Source organism: Poecilia mexicana, unplaced genomic scaffold (assembly GCF_051168715.1).
Source record: "Poecilia mexicana isolate PSO_F unplaced genomic scaffold, ASM5116871v1 scaffold_4, whole genome shotgun sequence".
NCBI lineage: Eukaryota > Metazoa > Chordata > Actinopteri > Cyprinodontiformes > Poeciliidae > Poecilia > Poecilia mexicana.
In genome coordinates this window covers 199,789-226,403 of record NW_028263373.1, presented here as the reverse complement: position 1 = coordinate 226,403, position 26,615 = coordinate 199,789, and the positions used below count along the sequence as shown (strand labels likewise).

General features: G+C 37.4%; 1 protein-coding gene across 2 annotated transcripts in view; it reads right to left on the bottom strand.

Moving 5' to 3' along the window:
• The window catches only part of LOC106925986 (disks large homolog 4), a 120,845-nt gene that overhangs the window by 17,593 nt on the left and 76,637 nt on the right, over positions 1-26,615 (bottom strand). For both annotated transcript variants that reach the window (XM_015000601.2, XM_088004676.1), the window contains exons 8-14: positions 26,338-26,507; positions 25,048-25,184; positions 24,746-24,890; positions 21,605-21,737; positions 18,480-18,636; positions 16,925-17,027; positions 2,726-2,840 (exon numbers count right to left, since the gene is read on the bottom strand). In XM_015000601.2, the coding sequence (XP_014856087.2) occupies positions 2,726-2,840; positions 16,925-17,027; positions 18,480-18,636; positions 21,605-21,737; positions 24,746-24,890; positions 25,048-25,184; positions 26,338-26,507 (960 nt within the window). The remainder of the gene's footprint in view (positions 1-2,725; positions 2,841-16,924; positions 17,028-18,479; positions 18,637-21,604; positions 21,738-24,745; positions 24,891-25,047; positions 25,185-26,337; positions 26,508-26,615) is intronic.

The following is a 26,615-nucleotide window of genomic DNA, read 5'->3' as shown; positions in this document are numbered from 1 at the left end:
TCAGCTGCTGCGGTTCTCTTTCACACTGCATTGAGTCAAACTGACCAAACCCTTTGCAAAACCTGTTCACCTCCTGGCCTGTGGGGGCGCTGCACCAAGAACCAATGAAGGAAACGACACAAAGACATCAGAAGAAGACACTAAGCTCAACTTTCTTCTTCAGGAAATGTAAAAAATATGGGGTGGCATCAGATATTAACTCAAAGGATTTCTCTTTTGTCTTCGGTAAAAAATAAAACACACGCCATTTCTCCTGCCAGCACTACCTTTGTGCGTTTGTTTTGGTTCTATTTACCCAGAATGCACTGAGCTATAGTTCATATCCTGCTTTTGGAGCGATCTCATTTGAATTACACCAGAGTTCACTTCAACCAAACCCAGACTGAGGTTTGTAGAACCTGAATCAGAGTTTGATTATGCATTCACACCTACTAAACTAGAGTTCAAATTAAGTGGACTAAACAGGGCTGGTGTGAATGCAGCCCAAGTTAAAATCTCATTTAATTAAAGACTTTTTCTAGATAATTCATAAAGTATGACATCAAATTTCACAAAGCCTGACTGTCCAGTCATTTTAAAAGGACTAAAAATCAATACGTCCTGCAGGAATCCATCCAGCAAACAACAATGCCCTTTTCAGTATACAGTGAAACTCAAAACCTTCAAACATACCTCAAGCCCCAGTTGAGCTTCTACGCATCTCGATTTGTTACAGATTCTTTAAATCCTTAAGCCCTTGCAGGTTAGTATTGATAGTGAAACATTTCTGCCAGGACTCTTCAAATATTTCCTATCTTTCTGAAGCCAAACATTGAAAAACGGCAGAACATAAAGTGCTCCGGTATTGTCATACCAACCATCAGCTCTTCAGGTGAATCCTTCTGCAGTGTCGTAAATGGTTGCAGTGTCAGAGTATTGAGCCATGCAGTGTGTTTAAAATAGACCATAATGGTGTGAATTGAAAATAAGTCAGAGAAGCAGGGAGAACAGCAGCAACTCACACACACCCACGCACACACACGCACACCCACACGCACACACACACACGCACCCACACCCACACACACACCCACAGAGGGCAGCTCCACACACAGGACATACCGTATGTCACTTTGTGTCAGTGACATTTCCACTGAGGCAACAGAAAAGGTTAATCTGTCTATTACACACAATGCACTAGTATTTGGTACAAATACTCGATGTGTTCAGACATACTGTATGTACATGTACGGACACCTAACAGCAGCCCAGAGCATCAAACACCCCAAATCTGTCACACACAACAGCAGCAGCTGAACCAATCACTTCCTGTTTGACATTTTTCTAGTACTTGAAATCTGATTGGTTATTTTCAAACAGCAAGTCAAATTTCAGACATTTTAAGACCTTTTCTATGCTAGCCTGACTGATATTTAAGCTAATGAACGTCAGGCAGCACAGCTGGTGATACATTTGCACTTACCCATGATAGAAACAAAAACACCAGCTAGTTAACTAGCTAGCTGGTGTTTATCAGCAGCTGGTTCCATACAAGATAGAATAATCCTGCAACATTTAAGACCCGTGATTAGCCAAGTTAAGGCATTTAAGGAATTGATTTAGAGAGTTTCTACAAACACAGTGTGTAAAACTGCAATGTAGCGTCAAACTTAAAGATTCAGTGTTATCTGTTGTCCATTTCCTAGAGGGATCATCAGTCGACGTCACGCTGCGTCAGCAGCCAGCTACTCTACTGCGCCTATCACCTTCAGAAGGCAGGCAAGATTACATTATTCTAAATATTTAAGACTATTTACAATTAGGGTAATAAAATTATTTACAACTCGCCACCAGTGCAGATCACGTCCCGTCACCCAACGAAACTCCCATACGAAGTTGCATTGAACATCTGCAGATGTCATTTTTAGCACATCGATTCTGCACCTCACACCGCATCCCGTTCAACCTGCTACATTTTTAATATGCAGATGTTGGAACACTGAGCTACTAGCTGTTTGGCAGTTAGCGTTAACTGGGGATGGATGTAGCTGCATCCATCACCTGCCTTGATGGATGCAGCTACATCTTCATTTTCCCTCTAATTGTGACCAAAAAAGTCGACATCTGGGCCATTTTCTCTCGTCATTTATCGACTCACCTGCATTTAAAGCTTTTGGATCATTAAGACGCATCAATTTGGTAGAATAACTTATTTTATCACGCTGTGATAAACAGCTGTAGTCCACTGACTGACAATAGGGCTAGCTAATGACAAAACAGCAAGATAGATGCTGGTAACCATGGCAACCAGGGAGCTTTTAGAGGCCGGCCCGACTCTTTTTGCTGTTGTGCGCGTGTCCGCTGTGTTTACATACAAACAATCCCTCCATAGCACAGTCAAGTGACCATGTTAACTTACGTTGTTATAAAAATGCTACATCACATAAACTAAATTTTACTTTGTAATTTAAGGAGTTGAAATTGGGCCTCTGTCTACTTTAGATGCCCCGGCAGAGAGGGCATGTAAAGGACGGATGTGGTGATTCAGAGAAGCCAGGCAAGGACAAGACAGAGACAGGAGACACACAATGCTGCGTTTTCCACTAAATCTAATGGAGATTTTATCAGAGATAACCCTTTTCTCTGGATTTCACAAACGAGCAGACAGCTGAGATTAGATTCTTTTCAGTGAGAAGGACACTGGAGAATCAGTCGTCTCTGGGTTTTGTGGGTTGGCTTTCAGTACCTGATGTAAAGTGTGCGTTTCTGCGTGGAGCGGAGAGACGTGGAGCTGGAGCTGACGCTGCTGGTCATCATTTGTTCCCTCAGGTCATGGATCTTAGCCTCAAATCGACTGTACTCTAAAAACAGAGAGGAAACAGTGTTAACCTCAGAGAAATATTTTTCTTTTTGCACATTTTTTTTAAAGAGTAATTATACAAGTGGGATCTGGTTTAGGGCATTTTCTTTTAAATGAAATACCTGCTGCTCCAGATTGGAAGCAGCGATTCTGTGCCCTTCAATCATTTTTGTTCAGAAGATGAAAGAGAAGAGCACAGCGTGACAAAAAAAAAAAAAAGAGCCAAAAGGGGGGCGGAAGATCATTCCCAGTGATAATCACATTTCCACAAATGACTTCAGTGCAACAAGAAGTAGTTTAAAATTCATTAGAATCGCAAGAAGTTTTGTGAAGCACAAACGACGCCTTAATGTGCACAAACCGAGATTTTATAAGTACAATCAAGCAACACTGTCAAAACAACATTTTACCAAGTACTTGTGTCTATATTCTGGTGCAAATGTCTTATTGCACTTGAAATAAAACAATACTAAGTCATAAGTTATTTTCAGCAAGACAAAAGAGCTCGTTTTAAGTCAGATTATTATAGCCAAGACATTATCTCCATGTTGTAAGTGAAATAATTTCCCAGTGAAATAAAAACTTTCACCATAACATCATTTATGTTTCAGAAATTTTGGTTTTATCTAATATTCTGTATTAGTTGAAATTAGATTTAGGGTTTTTGTAAGTTATAATAGTAACAAATTAACCAAAACATGTTAAAATAACTCTGTACCTCTGGTAGAGCTACATAACAGATATGTGAAAATGAATTGCTGATATAGTTTAAACTTTTTAAAGATATTCTATTTTATTTAGGTTATTCTGATGAACATATTCTGTAGTTATAAGAAAAATCTGTTGAATATCTCACAATTTTGCTACGATTACTATAAACTAATCCTTTTTTCACTGCAAAAACACAATCTTACCATGTACTTTTGGTCTCGTTTCTGGCACAAATATCTTAGTACACTTGAATTAAAACAAATTAACTTAAAAGTAACTTATCAGCAAGATACAGAAGTTTGTTTTAGGTAAATAATTTCTTGGTCTTGATGAAAAAGTTGTAGTTCCACTGGCAGATTATTTCGCTGTTACCTAGCAACCCCAGCCAAGCCCAGCCCGTTACCTAGCAACCCAGTTCTAGCTCCACTGGAAGGTTCTTTCAGTTATAACAACACATTTTCCCCATTATTCCCATGTCTTATTATAAGTACATTTATCTTTTTAATCAACATTAAGGAAGTATTTACTTAAAACAAGCTCCTATATCTCGCTGAAAAGTTACTTTAAGTTAGTTTTGTCTTATTTCAAGGGTAATGAGACATTTTCACTGGAAACTAGTCCAGAAATACTTTGTAAGATTTTGTGTTTTTGTGGTGTTGTTCTCTCATTCTTAAGTTTATTAGCTCTGATTATGTATTATCCTCTGAGATTGGTTAATGTAGTTTGTAGGAAGCTAAAAGAGACTTTCTGAAATAACATGGCACTTCTGAGACATGGGGAGTTTAAAACAAAATCATAAATTCCTCTCCTCAACATGCCAACCGTTAATAAAGTCTGCATTATGAAGAAATATAGAGACCAAAGTTCACTAAATAAAATCTCTAAAACTCATTAACTTCATAAACACGTGATTCAAATGAGGATCTGATTTTATGACTTCATAAACGGCTGTGTGTGGAAAATGTGTGAGTCGTAACTGACGGGTCCAGTTAAAACCCGAGTGATGATGTCACAGAGTGATGTTCAGTGGCTCAGTTTCGGCGTGATGGAGCGTTGCTGCTGCAGAAACTCATTAAGCTTTTATTAGTCCTTTGGCTGAAATGCTAAAACACAGCAGGTGAAGCCGAATCGAACATTTGGGAAGGGATTTCCTGTAAATGTCAGACTTGTTCTTTTATTCTTGGTTGGGATAGTTACACATTTTAGCGCTAAAATAGTTTCACAGAGCAGCAAATGTATCCATTAGGTATCGGGACACTAAATCCCTTCCCTCCAACCAGAAAGTTAGAGGCAAGATGAGGAAAAAATATGGAATCTAGAACATTTTAAATAAATATCTGGGTTTTTGGTCATTATTATAAAATATGAGTTAAAATAAATGATTGCAATGAAAAACACAAAATCTTACCAAGTATTTTTGGTCTATTGCAAATATCTTAAGACAAAATTAACTTTTCCAAAAACTTTTCAGCAAGATATTGGAGCTTGTTTTAAAGTCAATAATTATTTAATATTGGTGAAAAAGTACTAACTTCATTGGCAGATTATTTCACTGATAACATGGAAAAAATGTCATGTTACAAGTGGAATAACCTACAAAGGGAACTAAAACTTTCAAATTAAGTTTCTTCCTGATAGCAGATCCTGTCATGAATACTAACGCTAGTTAGCATTGTTTCTCTGCCATTAGCACATTTAGCATAGTGTTCACCAGGTTGATTGACAGTGATAGGACCCGCCTCCAGGTAGGACCCGCCTCCAGGCTCTGATTGGTTGTTTTTCGATGGGAGCAGACAGGGAGGATGAGGAGACTGATCTTTTGTCATTTTATCCATCTCATAACATGGTGGCGGTTATAAAAAATATGTAAAAAACATTTTTTTGTATAAAAGTTACAAACTGCAGCTTTAAAGCAGATTACAATCAGTTTTTTTAAAGTATGAATTTGCATTTACAAACTATGATAAAACATTGACTATGGTGTAAAATCTTAAAAAACAAGAGACGATATGAGAATATTTCAATGTAAGTTTTTCAGTTTGTTTTCCAAACTATCGTGTTAAATTGCAGAAGAGCAACTGGTTGGCCAATCAGCGCAGAGTGCAATCCTTCCAGCGTTTCACCGTCCTTCTGCTGTGTGCAGCAAAAACACTCAAGTTCCTGACCCAATTTTTCTAGTGGCAATAAAAATGTCATTGTGCCTCTTCAATTATGAATGCACATCAATTATGGAAATGCTCAAGGTAGAAGGGCTAATTATATAAAATGTGCTTAGATATAGCGGGATGATTGCTGTTTTGATGGATTCTAACTAGTGGACTCTCTAGTGAGTGGACTGCAGTATTTAAATCCAAAGCTGCAACACAAAAAAACAGAAATGTGTCATAAATCCATGCTGACTATCTCCCACTCAGCTCCAGCAGCAGTAATAAACCCAAAAAGCCCCCCACTGAAGGATGTCCTTGTGTGAGTGTCTGACCCATTACTGTGAACGACACAATCTAATTAACCCGGAGTAATTCAATCACATTCAAGGTACAGGCGGTCATGCATCTGCACACGCTAGCTGGGCCAATCTGGATGCTGAATATCTATGATTTTATCAAAAATTTCAGCTCAGCTTCATTTGCATCTCAAATAGAGAATTTAATTTTTAATTTCATGAAATGCAAGCAACTAGCCAATGCAAAACAGGGTTAAAGTCAAATTAGACGTAATTTATACCAATAGATATGTATATGCTTTAGTGCTTAGTTTGTTATTTTCTGTTAACATAATCACAAATAAAAAAATCCTACGTCTTAATTTGGCTTTAAAATTAGGAAAATTTGCTTCTATTTGCTCTTTGCAAAGAACGGGAAAAACAAAACGACCTTCTGCAGAAACATTTTCTTCTTTTTTTCTCTCTCAAACTGTTTGTCTTTCCAGTGCAAACCGCAGTTTGGCATTTTCTGAGATTCATGCCATCATTTTCTGCAATCCAGCTCAAAAATGATGAATTTTGTATTTCAGCATAAATTTGCACCTTAAAGAACAAAAACAATAAAAACATTGGAAGTTTTATATCAGCAAAAAGAAGGAGGAGGGATGAAAAATGAGTGCAGTTTTGATTGAGAGCAGCTAAAACGTTTCTGATAGACTCATGAAAAAGTTATGGAGAGGAAAACTGTTCCTCTTTTCTTATCCAAGGCTGCAGATGAGATTTTATTACTCCTGACTCCTTCGAAACACAAAAGGCAACGAGAAAGAAAGACGAGAGCAGAATTTGAAGCTGTAGATTTAGCATTTTCTAGCAAAAAGTTCAGTCAGTCATCTCTCCTTCAAGTTGAAAAAGTCACATCCATACTAGAGGCAAGACGTCAAACTGTCAAGCAATCGTTTTGTCTCCGTGTCGACTGTACTCACACACGACCGGCGTCCACAACGTGATGCAGGCACGGCGGCTTTCAGATCAGAGTCTGACTGCGCGACAGAGAGAGACGTTTGATTCTCACAATCCAGGGATGTGCAGGAGCAGAAAGAGAAGAGCGGAGATGCTGGGGAAAGCCAGAGAGAGCAGCAACGTGTGTGGGAGGGGCCAGGGGATATGCAGTGTGTGTGTGTGTGTGTGTGTGTGTTTGAAGAGAGGAAATTAGAAAAAAAATTTAAAAAATGAATTAGTGTGCATTAGAACGAGTCCAGAGCTGCTCAGATGCCAGAAACAACAGATGCTAACTCCCTATTCTTACTCCACTCCTCGCTCACTAGCGTGTTCGTTTTGCTCCTCCCCCTCTCTTGCTGTAGGGCGGAGACACACACACACACACACACACACACACACACACACACACACACACACACACACACACTGACTGACAAACAGACACACACAGTGTTTCCTCAGGTCACTCATGCAGGAAGCTGAGTCGGTGCCAGGCTCTCCTGCCCTACTTTGGCCTGGGGAGTCGCTTCAGCACCACGACACACAAAAAGCCCCGACCAAGCGATTTGAATACTGATTCCAGGGACCGAAATATTCCAAACAGACACTATTTTCATTTTCTGCCCCTTAGCTTTCAATTTAGTCTCACAAAATCCGCAATTAAGTTCTTCTGTCAACATACAGCAGCGTTATCGGGTTAAGAGCAACTGAAAACGATGTAACGGAGAGAAAGAGAGTGATGGAGAAGAGGGGAAAGAAGTGAGGAGGAGGAGGATGAAGAGAGAGAAAAAAAGGGGGAGGTGGTGGTGACAGAGACAAATGGCTCTGGGGCTCATGTTCCCTGCTTCCTACATCTACCTTTCCTCTCCTGGTTCCCAGGAGGAGCATTGTTTCTCCACTGAACAGCTGCCGTTTTCTGCATTGTGTGCATCGGGCGGGAAACCTCTGGAGACGGGCAGATCGCGCCTCCAGGGCTGTGAGCACTGCACCAATATTTCCCCTTCAGATATCTCTCTCTGCTCTCTGTTGATTGTTTAAGCATCTCTGGATCATAACCGAAAACCTGCCTAAGGGAAATATTTGAGAACAGAGTCTGGTAATAATTACCGTCTCTGTTCAAACTGAACACTCTAATTACCAGTCGTTCTCCTTATTTAAAAAAAATATCTGGAAACTCGTTGCCTCAAAACCTTTTGGTTTTCATTAAACTACCGTATTTTCTGTAGGGCGCACTGGATTATACTGCAAACAGTTAATGAATGGTCTATTTTTGATATTTTTTCACTGGACTGTAAGGCGCATGAAGCGAAACAAAACAGTCAGATAAGTCAGTCAGTCAAAGCCCAGTACGAATTACTCCGGTAGCCGTAATGCAACTAAAACATTTTGACAGGGAGCCACACAAAATCGCTTCAAGGTCAGAAAGCACAACCAGATTTAACCCATATTAAGCCATTAGAGGGCGCTGTTTTACTCCAGAACAATATATAATCCTATCTGGATAAATATGGTGCACTGTCGCTTTTTGGATCAAATTAAAGGCTTTTAAGTGTGACTTATCGTCAGGTAAACTCAGTTCAATGGGGGCCAAATTGCAACATTTGTTACATTTTCAGCTTTCACACTGAACTGTGTCAAATCAACCAAACTGACTGAACAACCTGGTCCCCTCCTCGCCTGTGGGGGCGCTGCACCAAGAGCCACAGAAAGAAGTGACATATAAACGTCAGAAGAAGACAGGGAGCAACTTCCAACTTCAGAAAATGTAAACAAAAGAAGCAGCGTCAGATTTTAGCTGTTGTAAGATCTTAGAATACGCAGAAAATGTATGTAAACATCTGATTTAAAGACATAATTAATCATAATAATTCTCATTATTATGGCATTTATCAAATAGAAATAATTTTAGCAATTCTAACTGACCTAAAACAAAAAAGTTTAAGTCATTTTATTCGATGTATGTAAACTTTTGATTTCAACTGCACATATATATAACAATATACATAGGATGTCATTTCTCCTTTACCAAGATTTGTAAAATATAAATAATTCCAGCATGTTTACCTTCCTAAAACTTCATTATACTGGAAAATACTAAATTTGTTTACATACTTTCCAATTAATTAATTAATGTCAAAAACATTCAATAAAATGTTCAATTTTAGTTTCTTGTTTCCAAAAAAACACACAAAATCTCCTTTTAAGTCAGTCCTATATATCATAACATACATCGGGGAATATAAGGTCCAGGTTCTAAAAATAACAGTGCTGGCACTGAGGCTCATCAATAATTAAAGAGTAGAGCATTCTATGCAGGTATTGATTAGAATGATCAAGTTGCAAAAGAGATGAGAAAAGAAAAGCGAAAAACAGAGACTAAATCTCATCTCTATATGCTGGAATCAAGTTGCTGAGTCAAAACGGTGATTTGCGTCACACAGCAAATCTCAAATCAGTCATCTACCCACTACAACGGATGCCTGAAATCCCTGAGATCACATTTGTGTGGGCGGTGAGTCAGACCATTACCGCAGACGGCAGAAGAACTGGGGAGAAGAAGAGGAGCTGACAGGTGGAGAAGAGGAACACGTTCAAGAGACGAGCAAGAGGAGGCAGGAGAGCGAGTATTTAGTCAACAGTTTTTCTACGACTTACATTTAAAAGCCAAAACACAGAGAAGCTGCTAATCCACCAAATGACAACAAACGCACAGCGCACACATGCAAAGTTTAATAAGTAGGCTAACAGGAGTGAATAATCCTCTGTGCATCACCTCAGTATTACTGCTGACAGAAACCACCTCTGTGTGTGTGTGTGTGTGTGCGTTTGTTTGTAATACCTTGTGGGGACGATTTTCCTGACATATATTACGTTGTGGGGACCAATTGCTCCTTGTGGGGACCGGAGCCTGGTCCCCACGAGGGGAAACCCTGTTTTTGAGTCAGGGGTCAGAGTTAGGACTAAGGTATGAATTGAGTTTTGGTTGGTTAGGGTTAGGTATGTGATGGGTAGGGTTAGGAAAAGGGTAAGGATAAGGTTTAGGCTGTATAAATGAATGGAAGTCAATGGAAAGTCCCCACAAAGATAGCCAGACAAACATGTGTGTGTGTGTGTGTGTGTGTGTGTGTGTGTGTGTGTGTGTGTGCGTGTGTGTGTGTGTGCGTTTGTTTGTAATACCTTGTGGGGACGATTTTCCTGACATATATTACGTTGTGGGGACCAATTGCTCCTTGTGGGGACCGGAGCCTGGTCCCCACGAGGGGAAACCCTGTTTTTGAGTCAGGGGTCAGAGTTAGGACTAAGGTATGAATTGAGTTTTGGTTGGTTAGGGTTAGGTATGTGATGGGTAGGGTTAGGAAAAGGGTAAGGATAAGGTTTAGGCTGTATAAATGAATGGAAGTCAATGGAAAGTCCCCACAAAGATAGCCAGACAAACATGTGTGTGTGTGTGTGTGTGTGCGTGTGTGTGTGTGTGTGTGTGTGCGTGTGTGTGTGTTGACAGCAGTGTGTAATCCCACCGAATAAAAACTTCTGTGTAACAGATGAACATGAGGAAACTTAATAATGTGGGAGAATATGAAACCCAAAGGTCAGCCCTTTCTGGAACATTTAGTGCTTATTTTGCAAACAAGATGTTCGTGTAATCAACACAAACAGCAGCGGTACCAGAAACCCGATGAAACGGAAACGAGACGGGAACACAGAGGTCTTAAAAAAAATAAAATTTAGCTGAGGATTTCAGTTTCAGACCTTTTCAATCGGTTACATTCTCCTCTCTCCATCCTTTCTTGTTAAATGTGTTGGATGTTATTGGTGTATGAAGACTGTGTTTATAAAATGCAGTGAAGAGAAAAAAAACAATCCACGGTGCTGTCCATGGTGCTGAAACAGTAATGTTGGACCTACAGCGTTATATGTGGGATTTTTTAATGCTTGAAGTGACAATATGGCTGAAAAACATATCACAATATAAGCGTTTATATCAGTCGATATCGATAATTATTGATTTTATTTTATTTTTTTGCTTTGAACTGGTAAATCTTCGCTGTTATTACAAACAAATTATTTTGACTCAAACCTACATAAATTGTAACAAACATCTTACAGAAAACTGACACATCTTAAAGGACAAACATGTTTGATCACGGATAAACAGAGACTTGCGAACTTCTAGGTAGCCAAGGCAACGCTAAACAAACGGCTAAAGTGCCCGTTGCAAGCCGTATGTGATATTTTCATGACAGTCTGAACACAGGTAAGCATTTTCCGAATGTGACCCAGGCCACTTGGAAATCCGATACAATCTTTTCAAATGCGACCTGAATCAGATCGCATTCATCCGACCTGAATGTCACTGATACTCGACAAACGTCACTGTTCTGCGTCTTGATACGTGTAACCGGGAAGGCAAACACCAACCATGGCGGACTGTAAAGGATTGAGTTGTTAATGCGCTGCTTCGGTCGGATAACAACTTCTCAGAATCATAAGATATGCTCCACACTAGCATCCATGTTTACTTCCGGAAACACTGAGCACTTCTTCTTCTTCTTTTTTTTTATGGCGGTTGGCAAAACACTGAGGAGGCTCTCTATTGTGACGTTATTGCGCCCTCTACTGTGCATGCGGGACACTTTCAGGTCGTTCACAGTTCACATACAAGTGTGAACGACCAAACAAAAAACAAAAAGAAAAGAAAGAAAACCTGAACATTAAGGTCTGCAGTGGGAAGGTAATAGTTCAGCGAAGGGCTGGGCGATATGGATTTAAAATTTTATCACAATATTTTGTGGAACTATTGTTGCATTTCAAGGTAGAATATTTTTATTTTTGTATTTATAAAAGGAATTTCTTATTTATTAATATTTTAATGTACTTCTAAAACAAAAACTTGAGTGGTTAAATGAGAAATCTGCAAAATAAGACAATATTTTTAAATCTGATTAACTGTCAGAATAATAAATTACTAAAGTAATTATCAGTTCAGACCTAATGTTGATGTTATATTTTTAGTATGCGTATTACATCTGGACACACTTTAAACACAAGGGTGTATTTTTTACTGCACGATGTATCGACACCAACATCGGTATCAGCCAATATTAGTCTTTTTTTTTTACATATCACCATCGGTTTGATAAGTAAAACTGGGCTGATATGAACAACCGATATTTATTTTTATCTGTTTTTCTCTGTTTATCTGGTTGTTTTCCCCACCGAAGGTGTGAAACTGGTAGTGAACTATATATATTACTGGTAAATATTGGTTATTGGCTATAACAGAAATATTAGATGTCGGCCCAAATTTTCTTATCAGTGCATGTTTAGTATTTATACTTGCTCATAGCTACAATAAACACATTCAGGAAGCTAACTTACTATGAAATAATTTGACACACAAACAAATCTACATCTGATGCTGAAATCAGCTATTTTTCACTCCCTGTATCTTTCCACATTATATCTATCTATCTATCTGTACACCCCCCCCCCCACACACACACACCATATTTAGCTGTGTTGTGCTTTTCTGTGTTTGGCTGCAGCTCCATATTTAATACCAATAACTGGAGGAGACCTGCACACACAGACACTTTTCCTCTCCTGCTGCTGGAGGTTGTTATGAGCTCCTGTCTTTTTGGCAAGAGCTGTGTGTGAAACAGAGGGAGAGCGGCACGCCGGCACCATGGGAATGGGACAAACATGGACCTCAGATGAGGAGGCGCCAGCGAGGAGCTGAACCAAAACGCAGCGTGGCCAGAAGGTTTGATGCAGAGTTCATTGGACAGTCACAAGGAAAGACTGTAGGAGTGTCACGACGCAGACACACACACGCACACACGCACACACACACACACACACACACACACACACACACACACACACACACACACACACACACACACTCACCTGCTTCATCAACATTAGCTTTAGAGAATCGCTGTGTAAGAGGGAGCGAGATGAAAATTCATTTTGAGAATTGGCTGATTGATATTACAAGAACTCCACTGCAATTATTTAGTATTTAAAACTTTAATTTTAATAAACTGCAACAAATGAGTTTATTTTAAAATCATGTCAGTTTTCAACATGCAGGTTGTCACTTGGTGCTGACATGTTTAAGATTATTTTGTTAAAATCTCCTCAGGTTCAGGTCCAGGCCCGTAGTCACAGTCTGACATGATTTTTCTGACTTTAAATGACTCACATTTTGCAGATTTTAAGCAGAAAACAAGCATGTTTTCTCCCAGCAATCAGCAGCACAACCATCTGTTCAGACAACTGTTCAAAACTCTATTTTTATACTGCAGCTACATTTATCACACACTCACTGATTAAACTGGAAAATCATCTGCAGTAGATATTACTAAATACTTTTGTCAAATTCTAACAAATTATTAGAGAAATTTACCAATTTTACCCCCAATTCAACCAGATCAGTCAGAAAATTAACCACACTGAAGCTTAACTAAGGCGTAAAAATCAAAACAACAAGTAAACAACATAAATTAAATGAACAATATGGTACATTTTCCTTCTCTGTTTCAAATTAAAGCAATACGATTACATTATATGTTTTTGCTTCAATTTTTTGCCTTCATACCATGAAACTGAACAAGTTTTAGGCAAAGTTATCAAGCTGTGACTGTGAGTCTCAAACCAGACACTTATAAGTTGGAAAAATCTGTTTATTTGAAATATTTATTGTAGAAAAAAGCTTATACTGTGATTCTGTTAAAATGTGTGCAAACATTTCTGTACTACAAGCTGGAGGATTTTATTTTATTTGCAGATTTCCAGTAATGCAGAGAGAGCTTTATAACCGAGTCATGTTTTTGAAAAGATGTGAGTTTTGTTTGGCAGTAAACCGTTTTTGAAGACAGTTCAACCTTCAAGTTATCCAGAAAACACAAAATATCCACATATTTACTAATCTGCAGTATTAAATCGATATCAGCAGATAATCTCCTTAGGATTCTTACCATAAACTCACATGACATTTCCTAAATTTAACTAATTTGGAGCATTGTTAGTTGATGTAATTTGCTCTGTTTTATACCTGCATGCCGTCTTGTTGTTAATTATTACTCCAGTGATTGTTTTTGCATGAGATATGCTGGATGAAGCTTCTTTTATCTTTTATTCTTGTTAGCATTTCATACAATATTATAACTGACAGCTTCTCGCTCACTTGCAGGAACTCTTCATTAACCTAAATCCTAATAAAAAAGAAAAGACACACACACACACACACACACACACGCGCGCACACACACACACACACACACACACACAGAAATGTGCAGCTTAAATCAAAGTTCCAACCTGTATTAAAGAGTTAATGTAAAGTGGATTCATCTGATCGATTGACTAATGATCAATCAATAAGCTTCATCATGTTTTTCCATCATGTTTTTTCTGCATTGACCTCTCTGCTTTTCTGCCACATCATCCTCACCTTTCAAAACAGAACCGAATAAAGTTCATTTTTCATCCCACATCGGACTCCATTTGGACCGTTTCTCTTTCCTGTTCTGGTACGACTCAGTCGCCATCTTTAATTCTATATCAACGACTCAGTTTAAGTGGTGGCCTCTGCTGGACGGAGGCCAAACTACAACAGTGAAAGAAGGTCTAAGTGGATATTATTAGTTAATCGACTGTAACTAATTTTAATCTAATAAGCCATAAATTAATTGTAAGTTAATTAATTGTTTGCATTTATATTTGGTAGTACAGGTATTTACAACCTTAGCCCTTGCTGGTATTGGACTGTTCACTCTGGCTTTTGAGGCTTTGAAATGTTATTCTGAAATAATTACTAGCCCAACATATGAAAAAATAGATAACAAAACGTCTTCATAGTAATGTTTTAATACTCAGATTAATCCATGATGTTATGCATTCACATGAGCATTTATTATGGTGACATAAGTGAAAACTCCTGAAGTAAAGTAAGCTGCATTTGAAGGCCGATGGCAAAGAATGATGTAAAGTTGAAAATGTATGAAAGTTAGAAACTTTTCAAACGGCATAAAACAACAGATGCAGCACTGAGATCAAAGTGAAAATCAAAGTGGCTTACAACAAAAGCACTCTGACTTGTTTAATTTCAAACACATCAGGCTCTTAAATCATAGCTAAATATGAGATTGAGAACAAAAACTGGTAATGTTAATATTATTCCTTTCAATCACATCAATAAATATGAATAAAATTGTTAAATTTCGTGACAATACTGGTCAAGAGGTGAACTTGAGCAAACAGAGAGAGAACCAGCAATCCTGTGTGGCGCCTTTGTTACAACAAGCTCTGGCTTCTCTGGCTGAATATCTCATTATGGCCTCACACAAACATATCAAACACACATCTTCCTCCAGAAGAGACATTCCAGCACTAAACCAGGGATCACAGGGACAAATGTGGTGAAAATGTCTCTGTGTGTGTCCATTTGTAAATTGATTTACAACAGTGTGATCTACCACCCTAAACCACTCATTATTTACAACCTGGTTTCCAAGGTTACACCTTCTGTTACACTAAACAACATTTAGTTGTTGAGCCCATCCTCAACAACTAAATGTAGCAAGAGCAACCAAAGATTTTACTTTTGGATGTGTTTTCCTCTTCTGTTGAAATCTCAAACATTGGTTAGAAAGCTTATGAGAAACTACAGAATATTTTTGGTAACACTTTGTTTGAAGGCGTGTGCATAAGACTGACATAACACTGTCATAAACATGACATAACATCTGTCATGAAGTCTTTATGAATGTTTATGACAGTTGTCATGAAGTGTCATTCAGTAAATAATGACACTTTTAATGCAAAGTTGCTCTAAAAGTTGCATTAAAAGTCCATTAAAAGTTCCAACTTTGCATGATTTTGTAAATTATGATAATTTAATGAAAAGTTGGCACTTTTAATGGACTTTCAATGCAACTTTTAGAGCAACTTTGCATTAAAAGTGTCATTATTTACCGAATGACACTTCATGACAACCGTCATAAACATTCATAAAGAGTTCTTTATGGTCATGACAGGAGTTATGCCATGTTTTTGACAGTGTCATGTCAGTCTTATGCACACCCCTTCAAATAAAGTGCTACCTATTTTTTAAATCCATCTACTAGCTTTTGGCAAAAATATCAATCGATTTGACTATTTATTATGGGAAGATAATTGGCAAAGTTAAGTTAAATTGGTTAGAAGAGTCTGAAAAAAAATTGACTGGATTGAGATTGAGAAGCCAAAAGTTCAGTTGTGTTCAAGTTGCAGAAATCTGGAGCAAGAGTCAAGATGAGGCTTATAAACAAAATAAAACTGTAAATTTATTTTGAAAAACTGCAACAGAAACACTGCAACGGGATGCTACCACTGGCACAAACCAGGAACAAGAAGACGACAGGAAGTAGATGGAGTGCCGTGGCGTGGCAGGTTTTTTAATGACTTATTGTGTAAACACATTATTCATATTATTCCTTATTTAATGGAAATATGGCTATCGCAAAATTATGTAATTCTGAAAAAGTGGAATATTGACACAATTTTGTGCATATTTGTGATGAAAATGTGAGTGCTGAAAGAGTATTTTATTTAATTTTATTAATGGGGATCTTTTCAAATATAAATTCAGCATTTTGTGCATTTGTTTAAAAATAGTACCAATGAACATGACTGTAATATTCCCAAAGCAAATCCAAATTTTTAATCCAAAAATGGCACAAACATGGCACTAATGTTTCTCCTTACCTTTACTCTTTAAAATAGGAATTCTACCTTTGACTAAATATTTTATTTAAGAATTTGAAATGTAACATTTCTGTGGAAGGTTTACCCAAGAAAAGACAGGTACAGATAGATCTAAGATATTTCTAATTATTTAGCATTCAACTCTTCTTCATCAGAACGTGATTTAAAGTTTTACAGTTTCTCACATCTCTTCTACTTACCCTCAGGTCTGTACTGAGCTACAATAGTCACTGTTTGCCCAGCATTCTTTAGAGCTGCAGCTGCCTGCTCATGTGTTGCACTGGACAGGTCCACCCCGTTCACCTGCACATACAAACACAAAACTCTTTGAGCCCAGATCCTAATATTCAAAGTGCATCTTAGTGGGTCAGTGCGTCCGGCTAGCATCTGTGTGTTTAATACATCAAAATTATTCTCCAGAGTGCTCTTGCATGAATAAATAATAACGTAACTCCATAGGGATATTAAGCACCTCTGCAGTCTGGGGATTATATTAATCTTGAATCCCTTCTTAAAAAAATTAAAACCATTTTTCATTTGAAGCTTCAACTCCCACACTCCAGAAAATATGACTTCAACAAACAACCAGGCCAGCCTGCCTCAACTCACACAGCCAAACAGGCTGCAGTTGGTTAGAATGCTCCAATTTTTTATTTTTTTTCCCAGATTTCTCTAGACATTTAAAATACATCTAAAAGAGGAATCCTGCAGGTTTTAAAATGGAATTCTGGCCCTTAAAACTGTCACTGGTTGCCATGGTTTCCCGCATCGTATGCTGCCGTTTTAACGTTAGTCGGCGTCGTACGCTGCAGCTGTTTATCACAGCTTGATAAGATAAGTTGTCATACAAAATTGCTACTAATGATTGTCAATTTGGCAGCTTATTTATTTAACTTATAACACTGAAAACATGACTTGTTATAACTAAAATGGTCTTTAAACTGTCACTGGTTGCCATGGCTACCCGCATTCTTTGCTGCCATCTTACAGTTAGCTAGCGTGTTGTTGCTGTATATTAAAACTGCAAGCAGAACTAGCATTTTTTTCATCAATATTAAGGAATTATTGACTTAAAACAAGCTCATATATCTTCCTGAAAAGTTATATAAGAGTTAGTTTTGTCTTATTTCAAGTGTAATAAGATATTTGCTCTAGAAAATAGAATAAAAACAATTGGTAAGAGTTTGTGTTTTTGCAGTGATGTTCAATAGGCAGATTATTTCACTTATAACATCAAGTCAAATCAAAGTTTATTTCTATAGCACATTTACAACAACCTCAGCTGACCAAAGTGCTTCACAACAATCATCACAGGTAGATAAATGATGAAACAGAAAATAAAATTAAGTTTGGTAAAAATAACAAGACAATTATAAAATTGGCAGAAAATACCAAAAACTAATAACATGAATGAAAACCAAGACATCCTTAATTTCAGCTGCAGCAATTTACCAAAAAAGAAAAGAAAAATCTTCAATCAGTGAAGTATTAATTATCTGTAAGTGAAGCTAGCACTTTTTCCTCAATAATAAGAAATTATTGAGTTAAAACAACCTGTAAAGTTACTTGTAAGTTAGTTCTGTCCTATTTTATGTGCACCAAGATATTTGCACTAGAAACGAGACCAAAAGTACTTGGTAAGATTTTATACTTTTGCAGTGTGCATGTAAGCTTAGTAGTAAAAGAAGTAAAATTGTTGCAATTATTAATCGTAATGGAGACCAAAACCGTCCTGGAAGAGATTTTAGTTCGTACCGACAGGATGCGGTCTCCTTTTCGGAGCTCTCCACACAGATCGGCTGGACCTCCAGCCAGGATGAAGGAGATGAAGATCCCCTCACCATCCTCCCCTCCAACGATGTTGAAGCCGAGACCCGTGGATCCCCTCTGCAGAACCACTCGCCTGGGTTCTCTGAGAGAAACACAAACCACAGAGCAGAGGTGAAACAAATGAAAACAGTGTGTAGGATGACATATCATATGATGATAACTGATGTGATGATGATGGAATATTTCAGATGGAGGAAGAATTTCACTTTGAGGTTATGCATTACATTCACCAGCAGATGTCAGGATAACACTTTCTCAGTTTTTAGCAGCTCCTACAACTGACCAGTATTCTTACATACACGGCTAATTTTGATATTACACAAAGTATTTTTATGTAATTAATGTTTTAAAACAAAATCTAGGCCAGTAAACTCCCCTGCCCCCACAGAAAAATATTTACCTGTTGTTTAAAACTGTGCAAAACCCTGTTCTTATTTTAAATCCACAATGATGTACAGATTCCTTTGACTAATTTTCTTTATTCAAATATTGTCCATTTCAATTTTGCTTTTTAGTCAAAACGTTTGGACACCCCTGCCTTCCCTTTGCAATACTCTTCTTTAGGACACCAGTCACATCTAGAAGCTTAATTTGTATCACTAAAATACACACGAGCTTCAGTAAATCATATTTTTTGGGACGCACCAATACAAAAATTTGGGCCGGTATCGATATCCAGTTTGTAATATTTACAGATTTTATGGTCAATAACTGATATTTACGGATGTTACAAATATTTCACAGCGATTTTGACATCTTTGGGGTTCAACCCAATCAGAAACAGATAAAATTAAATATTAGTTATTCATATTGGCCCAGTTTTATTTATTGGACCGATAGCGTTATGTTAAAAAAATGACTAATATCGGCCGGTACCAATGTTGGTGCCGATATATTTTGCATCCCTGCATATTTTCAAATGCACTGATATTTATTGAAACACATTTATTGAACATACAGTTGAGAAAAAAGGTAAAATATAACAACATGGGCACTTTTAGAAGGTTTAAAGCATTATTAGTTGGAACTTACTGTGACAACAATATATCAAAATCTTATCTTGATAAGAAATGTATCATTTGTCATGATAATAAATGCATTTTGGTAATCGTAAATATCTTGGTACATTTGAAATAAGACAAAAATAAAGTGCAAGTAATTTTTCAGAAAGATATATGAGGTTGGTTTAAGTAAATAATTCCTAAATATTGATAAAAATCCCGAACAATGCACATTACCTCTTTTTTTTTAAATTTACTTTAGCTGGATAACAAGCTTACTAACCCTGGTTTTAACTCTGAATAGAAACATAGCAACATCAAAAACATATGTCTTCATAACTAGTTTTTATGGATATTGCATGAAATAGTAATAAAATACAGAACTGGGAAAATATTACTAGTAATTAAGTATTAAATGTTTCAATCTAAAAGTGGTTAGAGACGGATTAAAGGTACAAAAATAGATTTAAGTAGACAATTTGTTAAATTTACATGACTACTGTGAGAAAATAGCAACTAGAGAAAAGCAGACGTCAAAATGACCATCCTGCGTTCAGTCTGGGTCTTATCAGATTTATTATAGTCGACGCTCGCTCATTGGCCCAAAGGTTTGTGACGAAATGAGTCATTTTCTGGTAACCACGGTGATGCCAGTGGAGTGACGAGGACTGGATGGGCTTTAATCCCTCCATTAAAATGGATTAAAGACAGTGGAGCAGCACTGGGAGGAAATCTGAGTGTGTTTGTGTGTATATGAGCACATATGTGACCTGAGTTTACACGCCGGACTAAAATTCACACAGCCATCTGCCTTTCACTGCTAACAACACACACAAGCAGCTGCAGAGTGGGAAGAAAATGATAGAGGTCACTCAGTTCATATGGAAACCTCAACAAGTCATAAATGGATAAAAAAAAAAGGCTCTTGGGTCAGAATAAATCTCTGAGAAGGATAATAAACAAACCCGAAAGAGAAACAGATAGATTGAAAATATAGATATTAATTGTGCAGAGGGAGTATTCACCCTCTGCAACTACGTCACTTAACCATTCGAGGCGCCATGACGGACGTCGGACGTTTGGGACGGGTGTATTGAACAGAGCAACTTAAATTGTTTTCCAAAGTTGTTTTTGCCAGGTTATTTGTGGCTTCTACCTGTTCGAGTCGAGCTAATTTGTATGTGACCATACAAATTGGGGCTCATAGACGGCGGTATTTACAAAAATTGGAAACAGCTAGCTTAGAAACCGATCCGTACCTCCTCTCTCCTGATGTGTTCATGAAATTACCGACTTTACCTGAATTCATACCATGTGATTTATATCACTATGTCATAAACAGCGTTTCCTTTTACATCGGAGCTGCATTAAAACTTATAGAAGACGAGATGCTAACCAGTTTTTTCCATACATGCTAGGCTACATGACGGTACGGCATTGTCTCCGTGGTTACGGTTAGACGCGTACCTTCTCCCTATATTTCTAACCATACTTACTTGTAAAGTATATGAACGTTAGTCTTCTTATCGTGTAAAAAGAGTTCTCATTAAATCTGCGATTAAACCGACGGCTGCCAGTCATTATGATTGACGGCTGCTCTCCATCGCCGCCGTATCTATCCTCATCAAAAGTTATACAATAAAATGATAAGTTTGGTTTGCATTGTTGTCTGTTTGTGCAGGCGGCCGCGCAGCAACCTGTGATCATTTTAAAAGAGAAATAAGCTAACTAAAAACGGTATTAGGTTACAGATGATTTCTTCTTCTACTTCGTTGTCGTCTTCTTCTTCTTTTGTGTTTTATTGGCGGATAGCAACCAACTTAAGGTGCATTTACCGCCACCTACCGGACTGGAGTGTGGCCATCAATGATATTCAGAAGGAATTTAATTAATGCACACCTCAATGGCGTGTATGAGTGCAGGTTACAGATATCTGTTTTTAGACTAGAATTAAAGGAGCGCATTGGTTGTTTTGATGTCCGTCATGGCGAAGAGGGCGGAGTTCTGGAGTGCGTGACGTCACGTCCAAGGGGTCAATAATATTCTCACCTGGGAACGTCTTCGTCTGTCGTCAGGCTCCTGGGGAGCGGAGAGTATCTGGGCGTGGTCAAAGGGGCGGGGCTTACGGACTGGCTCCCACTCATGTACGGACTAACGTGGTTGTCCTGATGTGGGGAATATGCTGGTGGAAAACAAATAGTTTTTTAATCAAACAAAAATGTTTTAAGCATCATAATTTTGGAGCTTACTGCAGTTTGCATTAAAAAAGCAACCTATATTAGTTAAAAATTCAAATATTTAATGGTAAGTTAGATTCATAGAAGCAAAAACACAAAATATTTTGGTCTAGTTTCCACTCCAAATATTTTTGTATGCTTAAAATAAGGCAAAACTAATGTTCGAGTAACTTTTCAGAAAGATATAGGATCTTGTTTTAATAAATTATTCCTTGATTATTTTATAACATGGAAAAATTGTCTTAAGTGAAATATCTGCCAATTGAACTAATACTTTTGTAGTAATATTAATCAATTATTTACTTAAACAGGCTTCTATATCTTGTTGAATAGTTACTTGTAAGTTAGTTTTTAAGATATTTGTGCAAGAAACTAGACCAAAATTACTAAGTACGATTTTGTGTTTTTGCAGTGTAATGATCTTTAAAAAATCCATTGGCATCAGTAGGATTTCACTGCTGCATTAAAATAATTACATTTAAAAGAATTTAATCTCTAGATAGAATCACTTGATATTATTATTAATTATTATTATTATTATTATTATTATTATTATTATTATTATTATTATTATTATTATTATTATTATTATTAATAAATCCTTAACTACACCTCCTTGTTTGGTTCTGCTTCAGCTCCATTCTTCATGACACAAAAGAGTATCTTTGTAAGTTTACCTGATTTACCTCATTAATTAAATCCTACAGATACACCAGCCTTTTGACAAACTCCATCTTACTTTCCACATTTTTACTTTTTTTTTTTTTTTTTTTTACAGCATGCCATCTTTTGACGTTTTCACCTTGGATGCTTTTAAGTTTATGAATCATGGGTGAGTCACTCTGACGCCTCACTATTCAAAGCCTTAAAGACTTCATGCGTAGGAGCAAACCTTCGCTCCTTCCTTTCTTTTCTTGTTTAACTTCTGCTCTACCTGAATTCTTTATAATTTCAGTGGCGAGAGCAAAGTTTATGTATTATGATGAATGAAATAGTGCAAAATTAACATTTATTGCGGGTTTCTCTAAGCAACAGCAACTGCAGATAAACAATCTGTCATAATTCTTGAAGGATAATTGATCACTTTTATTACCGGAAAAGGCATAAATCACTTAAACTGGTTGGTTTTGTGGCACGGACCAACTTTAAAACGTATTAATGAGGCCATTCCAGAAGTTTAATGTTAGCGCTCCACTTATTCCAAAAACAAGTTCGATTTGGGTTTGGGATAATTGTCCTGTTGAAACACAAACCAGAATTTCATTTTCTACATGTGATTAATCCTTTGAAGGTTTTGGGAGAGTGGTGGAAACTCCCAGTGGATAAATAATGAGAAATTTACACCCTGGGCAGGTTACCAGTCCATTATAGGACAACACAGAGCTACACACGACAAACAACCCAGGGGGAATCTAGACGGTGCGTTTTTGAACTGCAGGAGGCTGGATGACCCAGAAACCACACCAAGAACATGCAAACCCATTATGCTTTTGCTGCAAGGCAGCAGTACTAAAAAGTGTGCCCCAGTGTGGCAAAGGTTTCAACTATAGCTGCACAGTTCACTGAACCGCAATAGTTTCTGGAGAAATAGCATGAGCTATACTGCAATTACAAATGGCTGCTTGGAAACTTTCATGTGTTATGCCTTGGATATCAATCTGTTATGTTTATCCATGAGACATTTTGCCTGTTATTTTAGTGGATGAGATGCTAAAGCTAATCAAACTTTAGCATCTCAAACATTAGTTTGACTTTTCACAATAAAGCTACATTTTTTCAGCTTGAGTGAAATTTGCAGCAGCCACATGATTAAACCAAATGCTCTAAAAGACATGAGAAAATATGAGAGAGGATTACATATATTATTTTGTACATACTGTAATATATAATCCACAATAAAATACAACAAGTGGCTCTTGTTGCAGTTTATTGGCTCTTAATAACATTGACTACAAATTATTTTTTTTAAAAAGTGGCCTATTGTGCTTCCTTGATCAGGTTAGCATATGTCTAAGGGCTAAACAAAACATTTAATTACATTTTGTACACAAAATAATTCTTAGATAAGATTTCATCTGCTCAGTTCTTGAGTTGCTAGGTAACGGAGCTGGGCTATGGTGGGGTTGCTAGGTAACGGGCTGGACTTCACTGGGGTTGCTAGGTAACGGGCTGGACTTCACTAGGAGAGGTGCAGTGGCAGCTAAATTGTGACGTTACATTATGAAAACATCATTTTCCAGACACACGAAAAAACATCAACTTAATGCTAAAAACCGACTAGGTGTTTTTTTAAGTGCTTGGGCTTTTTTTTTAGAAGCAGCAGAAACTCAAATGGAAGTATAAAAATATTACAAAAGTTAACTTTTATCGTACGTGCACTTCAAATACAGAGCCAATTAAACATGCAGTGTTTTTTAGTATTTTTATGGAATAGTTTTATTGCGTTTCCACAACAGAATGACCCTAAGAGAACCAGTAACATTTCTTTTAATCTGTTTTCTTGTCATTAGACTGGAAACAATGAGGTTTTTAACACTTTCAAAAAACATCCCTCTTCTTTTTGCAAAAATGTACTATTTTTCTTTATTTTAAAACCTAAAAAATAGAAACAAAATCTGGTTCTTTAAAAATTACAAGTTTCCTTTAGTACATATTTATCACTAAATTATTGGTTGTCTTTTTTCACAAGGTTGTGCAAAACTAAATGAGTTTTGTTTGATTAATTGCAAAAATGTCTCTTTGTATTGTAAAGGGTACAGACCCCTGAACTACAATTACTATTACTGACATTAATTTGTTAAAGAAAAAATTATTTAAATTAATTTAAAGGCCCAAAACTAACACAACTGATGCCTAAGATGACTGTATGCAGACTGTTTGCTAGCATTAAAAAGATATTTGAAGAAACTGACTTTGCATTAGCTTGCAGAGCGAATGTGAGGTTTGTACTCACAGTTGGTGACATCGGGTGGAGGGAAGTTGTCATTAATGAAAAGGGAGCTGTGTTTGGCGACACGGAGGTACACGACGTCCGGAGTGGACTTTAGTGCCGCAACTGCCTCTTCATGAGTCACTTCCTCCAAGCAAGAAGCATTTACCTTCATAGAAAAGAAGGAAAAACCATGATTAAACATCAGAAACACCACAGAAACGAAGCTATAAAATGTTTATGCCGGTGTAAAACAGTGAACTTGTATCTGAATCTGGAACCTAAACGAGAAAACACAATAGAAAGAATAAAAAAACGTTTCTTACAGCAACAAGTTTATCCCCTATTTGTAGCCGCCCGTCTTTGTGTGCAGCCCCTCCTTCGATGATTTTGGTCACATAGATGCTGTTGTCACCAGGAACGTGCTGGTTTCCAACACCGCCTGCTATGCTGAACCCTAAACCTGAGAGAAAACATTTAAAGGTCATGAATGCCACCAAGGTACAACTAAATGTTCCTTATTATTAAAAAGTTAATTAAATACATTTTGACGGACTTTAGCTAATACTGGGAACTTAAACATTTGAAGTATATCTGTTATTATTGCCTCGTAGTGTTTCACAAGCTGTTTTAACTAATAATTAGCTGTCTGCTTCCTGAGCTGACTGATTTTACTTTTATATTTGGTTGAAAAATACTCATGAGATAATTTGGACGACTAATGTTACATTTCTATTTTAGGTATCTACTGATATTTTTAGAGAATGCTATGAGTGAGAGCAAAAAAGAATAATGGGTTTCTTCTTGTTGTAGACTTATATCTGGTCTTATATTATTAAATCAGATGTGTCAAACTCAAAGCCCGTGGGTTACTTCAATTACTTGTGACGTATTATGATAGGTTCAATTATATGACCTGTTCTGTGTTTCCAGGCACAATCAAAACCTTCAGTTTTAAAAATGCTGCATATTTCTATAAAAAATATGACTTTAAAGAAATTTCACTTTGTATTTTAGCGCCTTGAAATTGGGCCTCTGTCTCTTTAAAAACATCTACTCTTTCTGAAACGCCGTCTTCAGGAAGTCATCACAGCATGACTCCTCTATTAACCTTTTGACATTTTAATCAGCTCAGCAGATTCACAGTTTCACCAGGTGTTTGCTAATTGCACTGGCTAGTCTGAAGGAGCTGACTGGGGGAGGAGCTTCATCCTCGAGGGTGGAGCTAGGTCCACCCAGGTGTTTTGCACAGCTGAATGGTTGCCATAGAGACCAAAGGATATCTCAAACATGCATGAAAGAATCAAGGCAACACTCCAGGTACGTTTTTGATGAGGGAATAAAGTTGATTTTAACACAATTTCTGACAGTTAATTTTCCAGTGAATGTGAAAAGATGTTTAATATTATTTAATTTTCATAAGTAATGCAAAGACAGCTATTTATTTTAACAGTTTTTTTAATGGGTAACTTTATAAATACATTCTTCCATAACATTTGAGGGAATTCATAATCTGGATTTGGCCCAAAATGAAAATGGGAATGACACCACTGCTTTAAAACTAAGACAATAAAGTTTGTTTACTCCAGTTCGATGTGTTCCTAGCATTAGCTCACCTTTTGGACCTTTGACCAGCTTAATATCCATGATCCTCTCAGCGAGGCTCCTCCGTCGTCGTATGCAGAGCCGGACCAGTCCTCCCGCCTCCTTCAGCGCCTCCACCGCCCCGCTGTGAGTCACCTCCCTCACGTCCGTGTCATTCACCCGGACTATGCAGTCATTCACCCTGCACAGCAAAATTTATTTATTTATTTATTTGCTTACGTCTTCATCACCGCTGATAAATTTTTCTTTTATTACACAGGCAAGATCTCACACCAAAATATTTAAATAC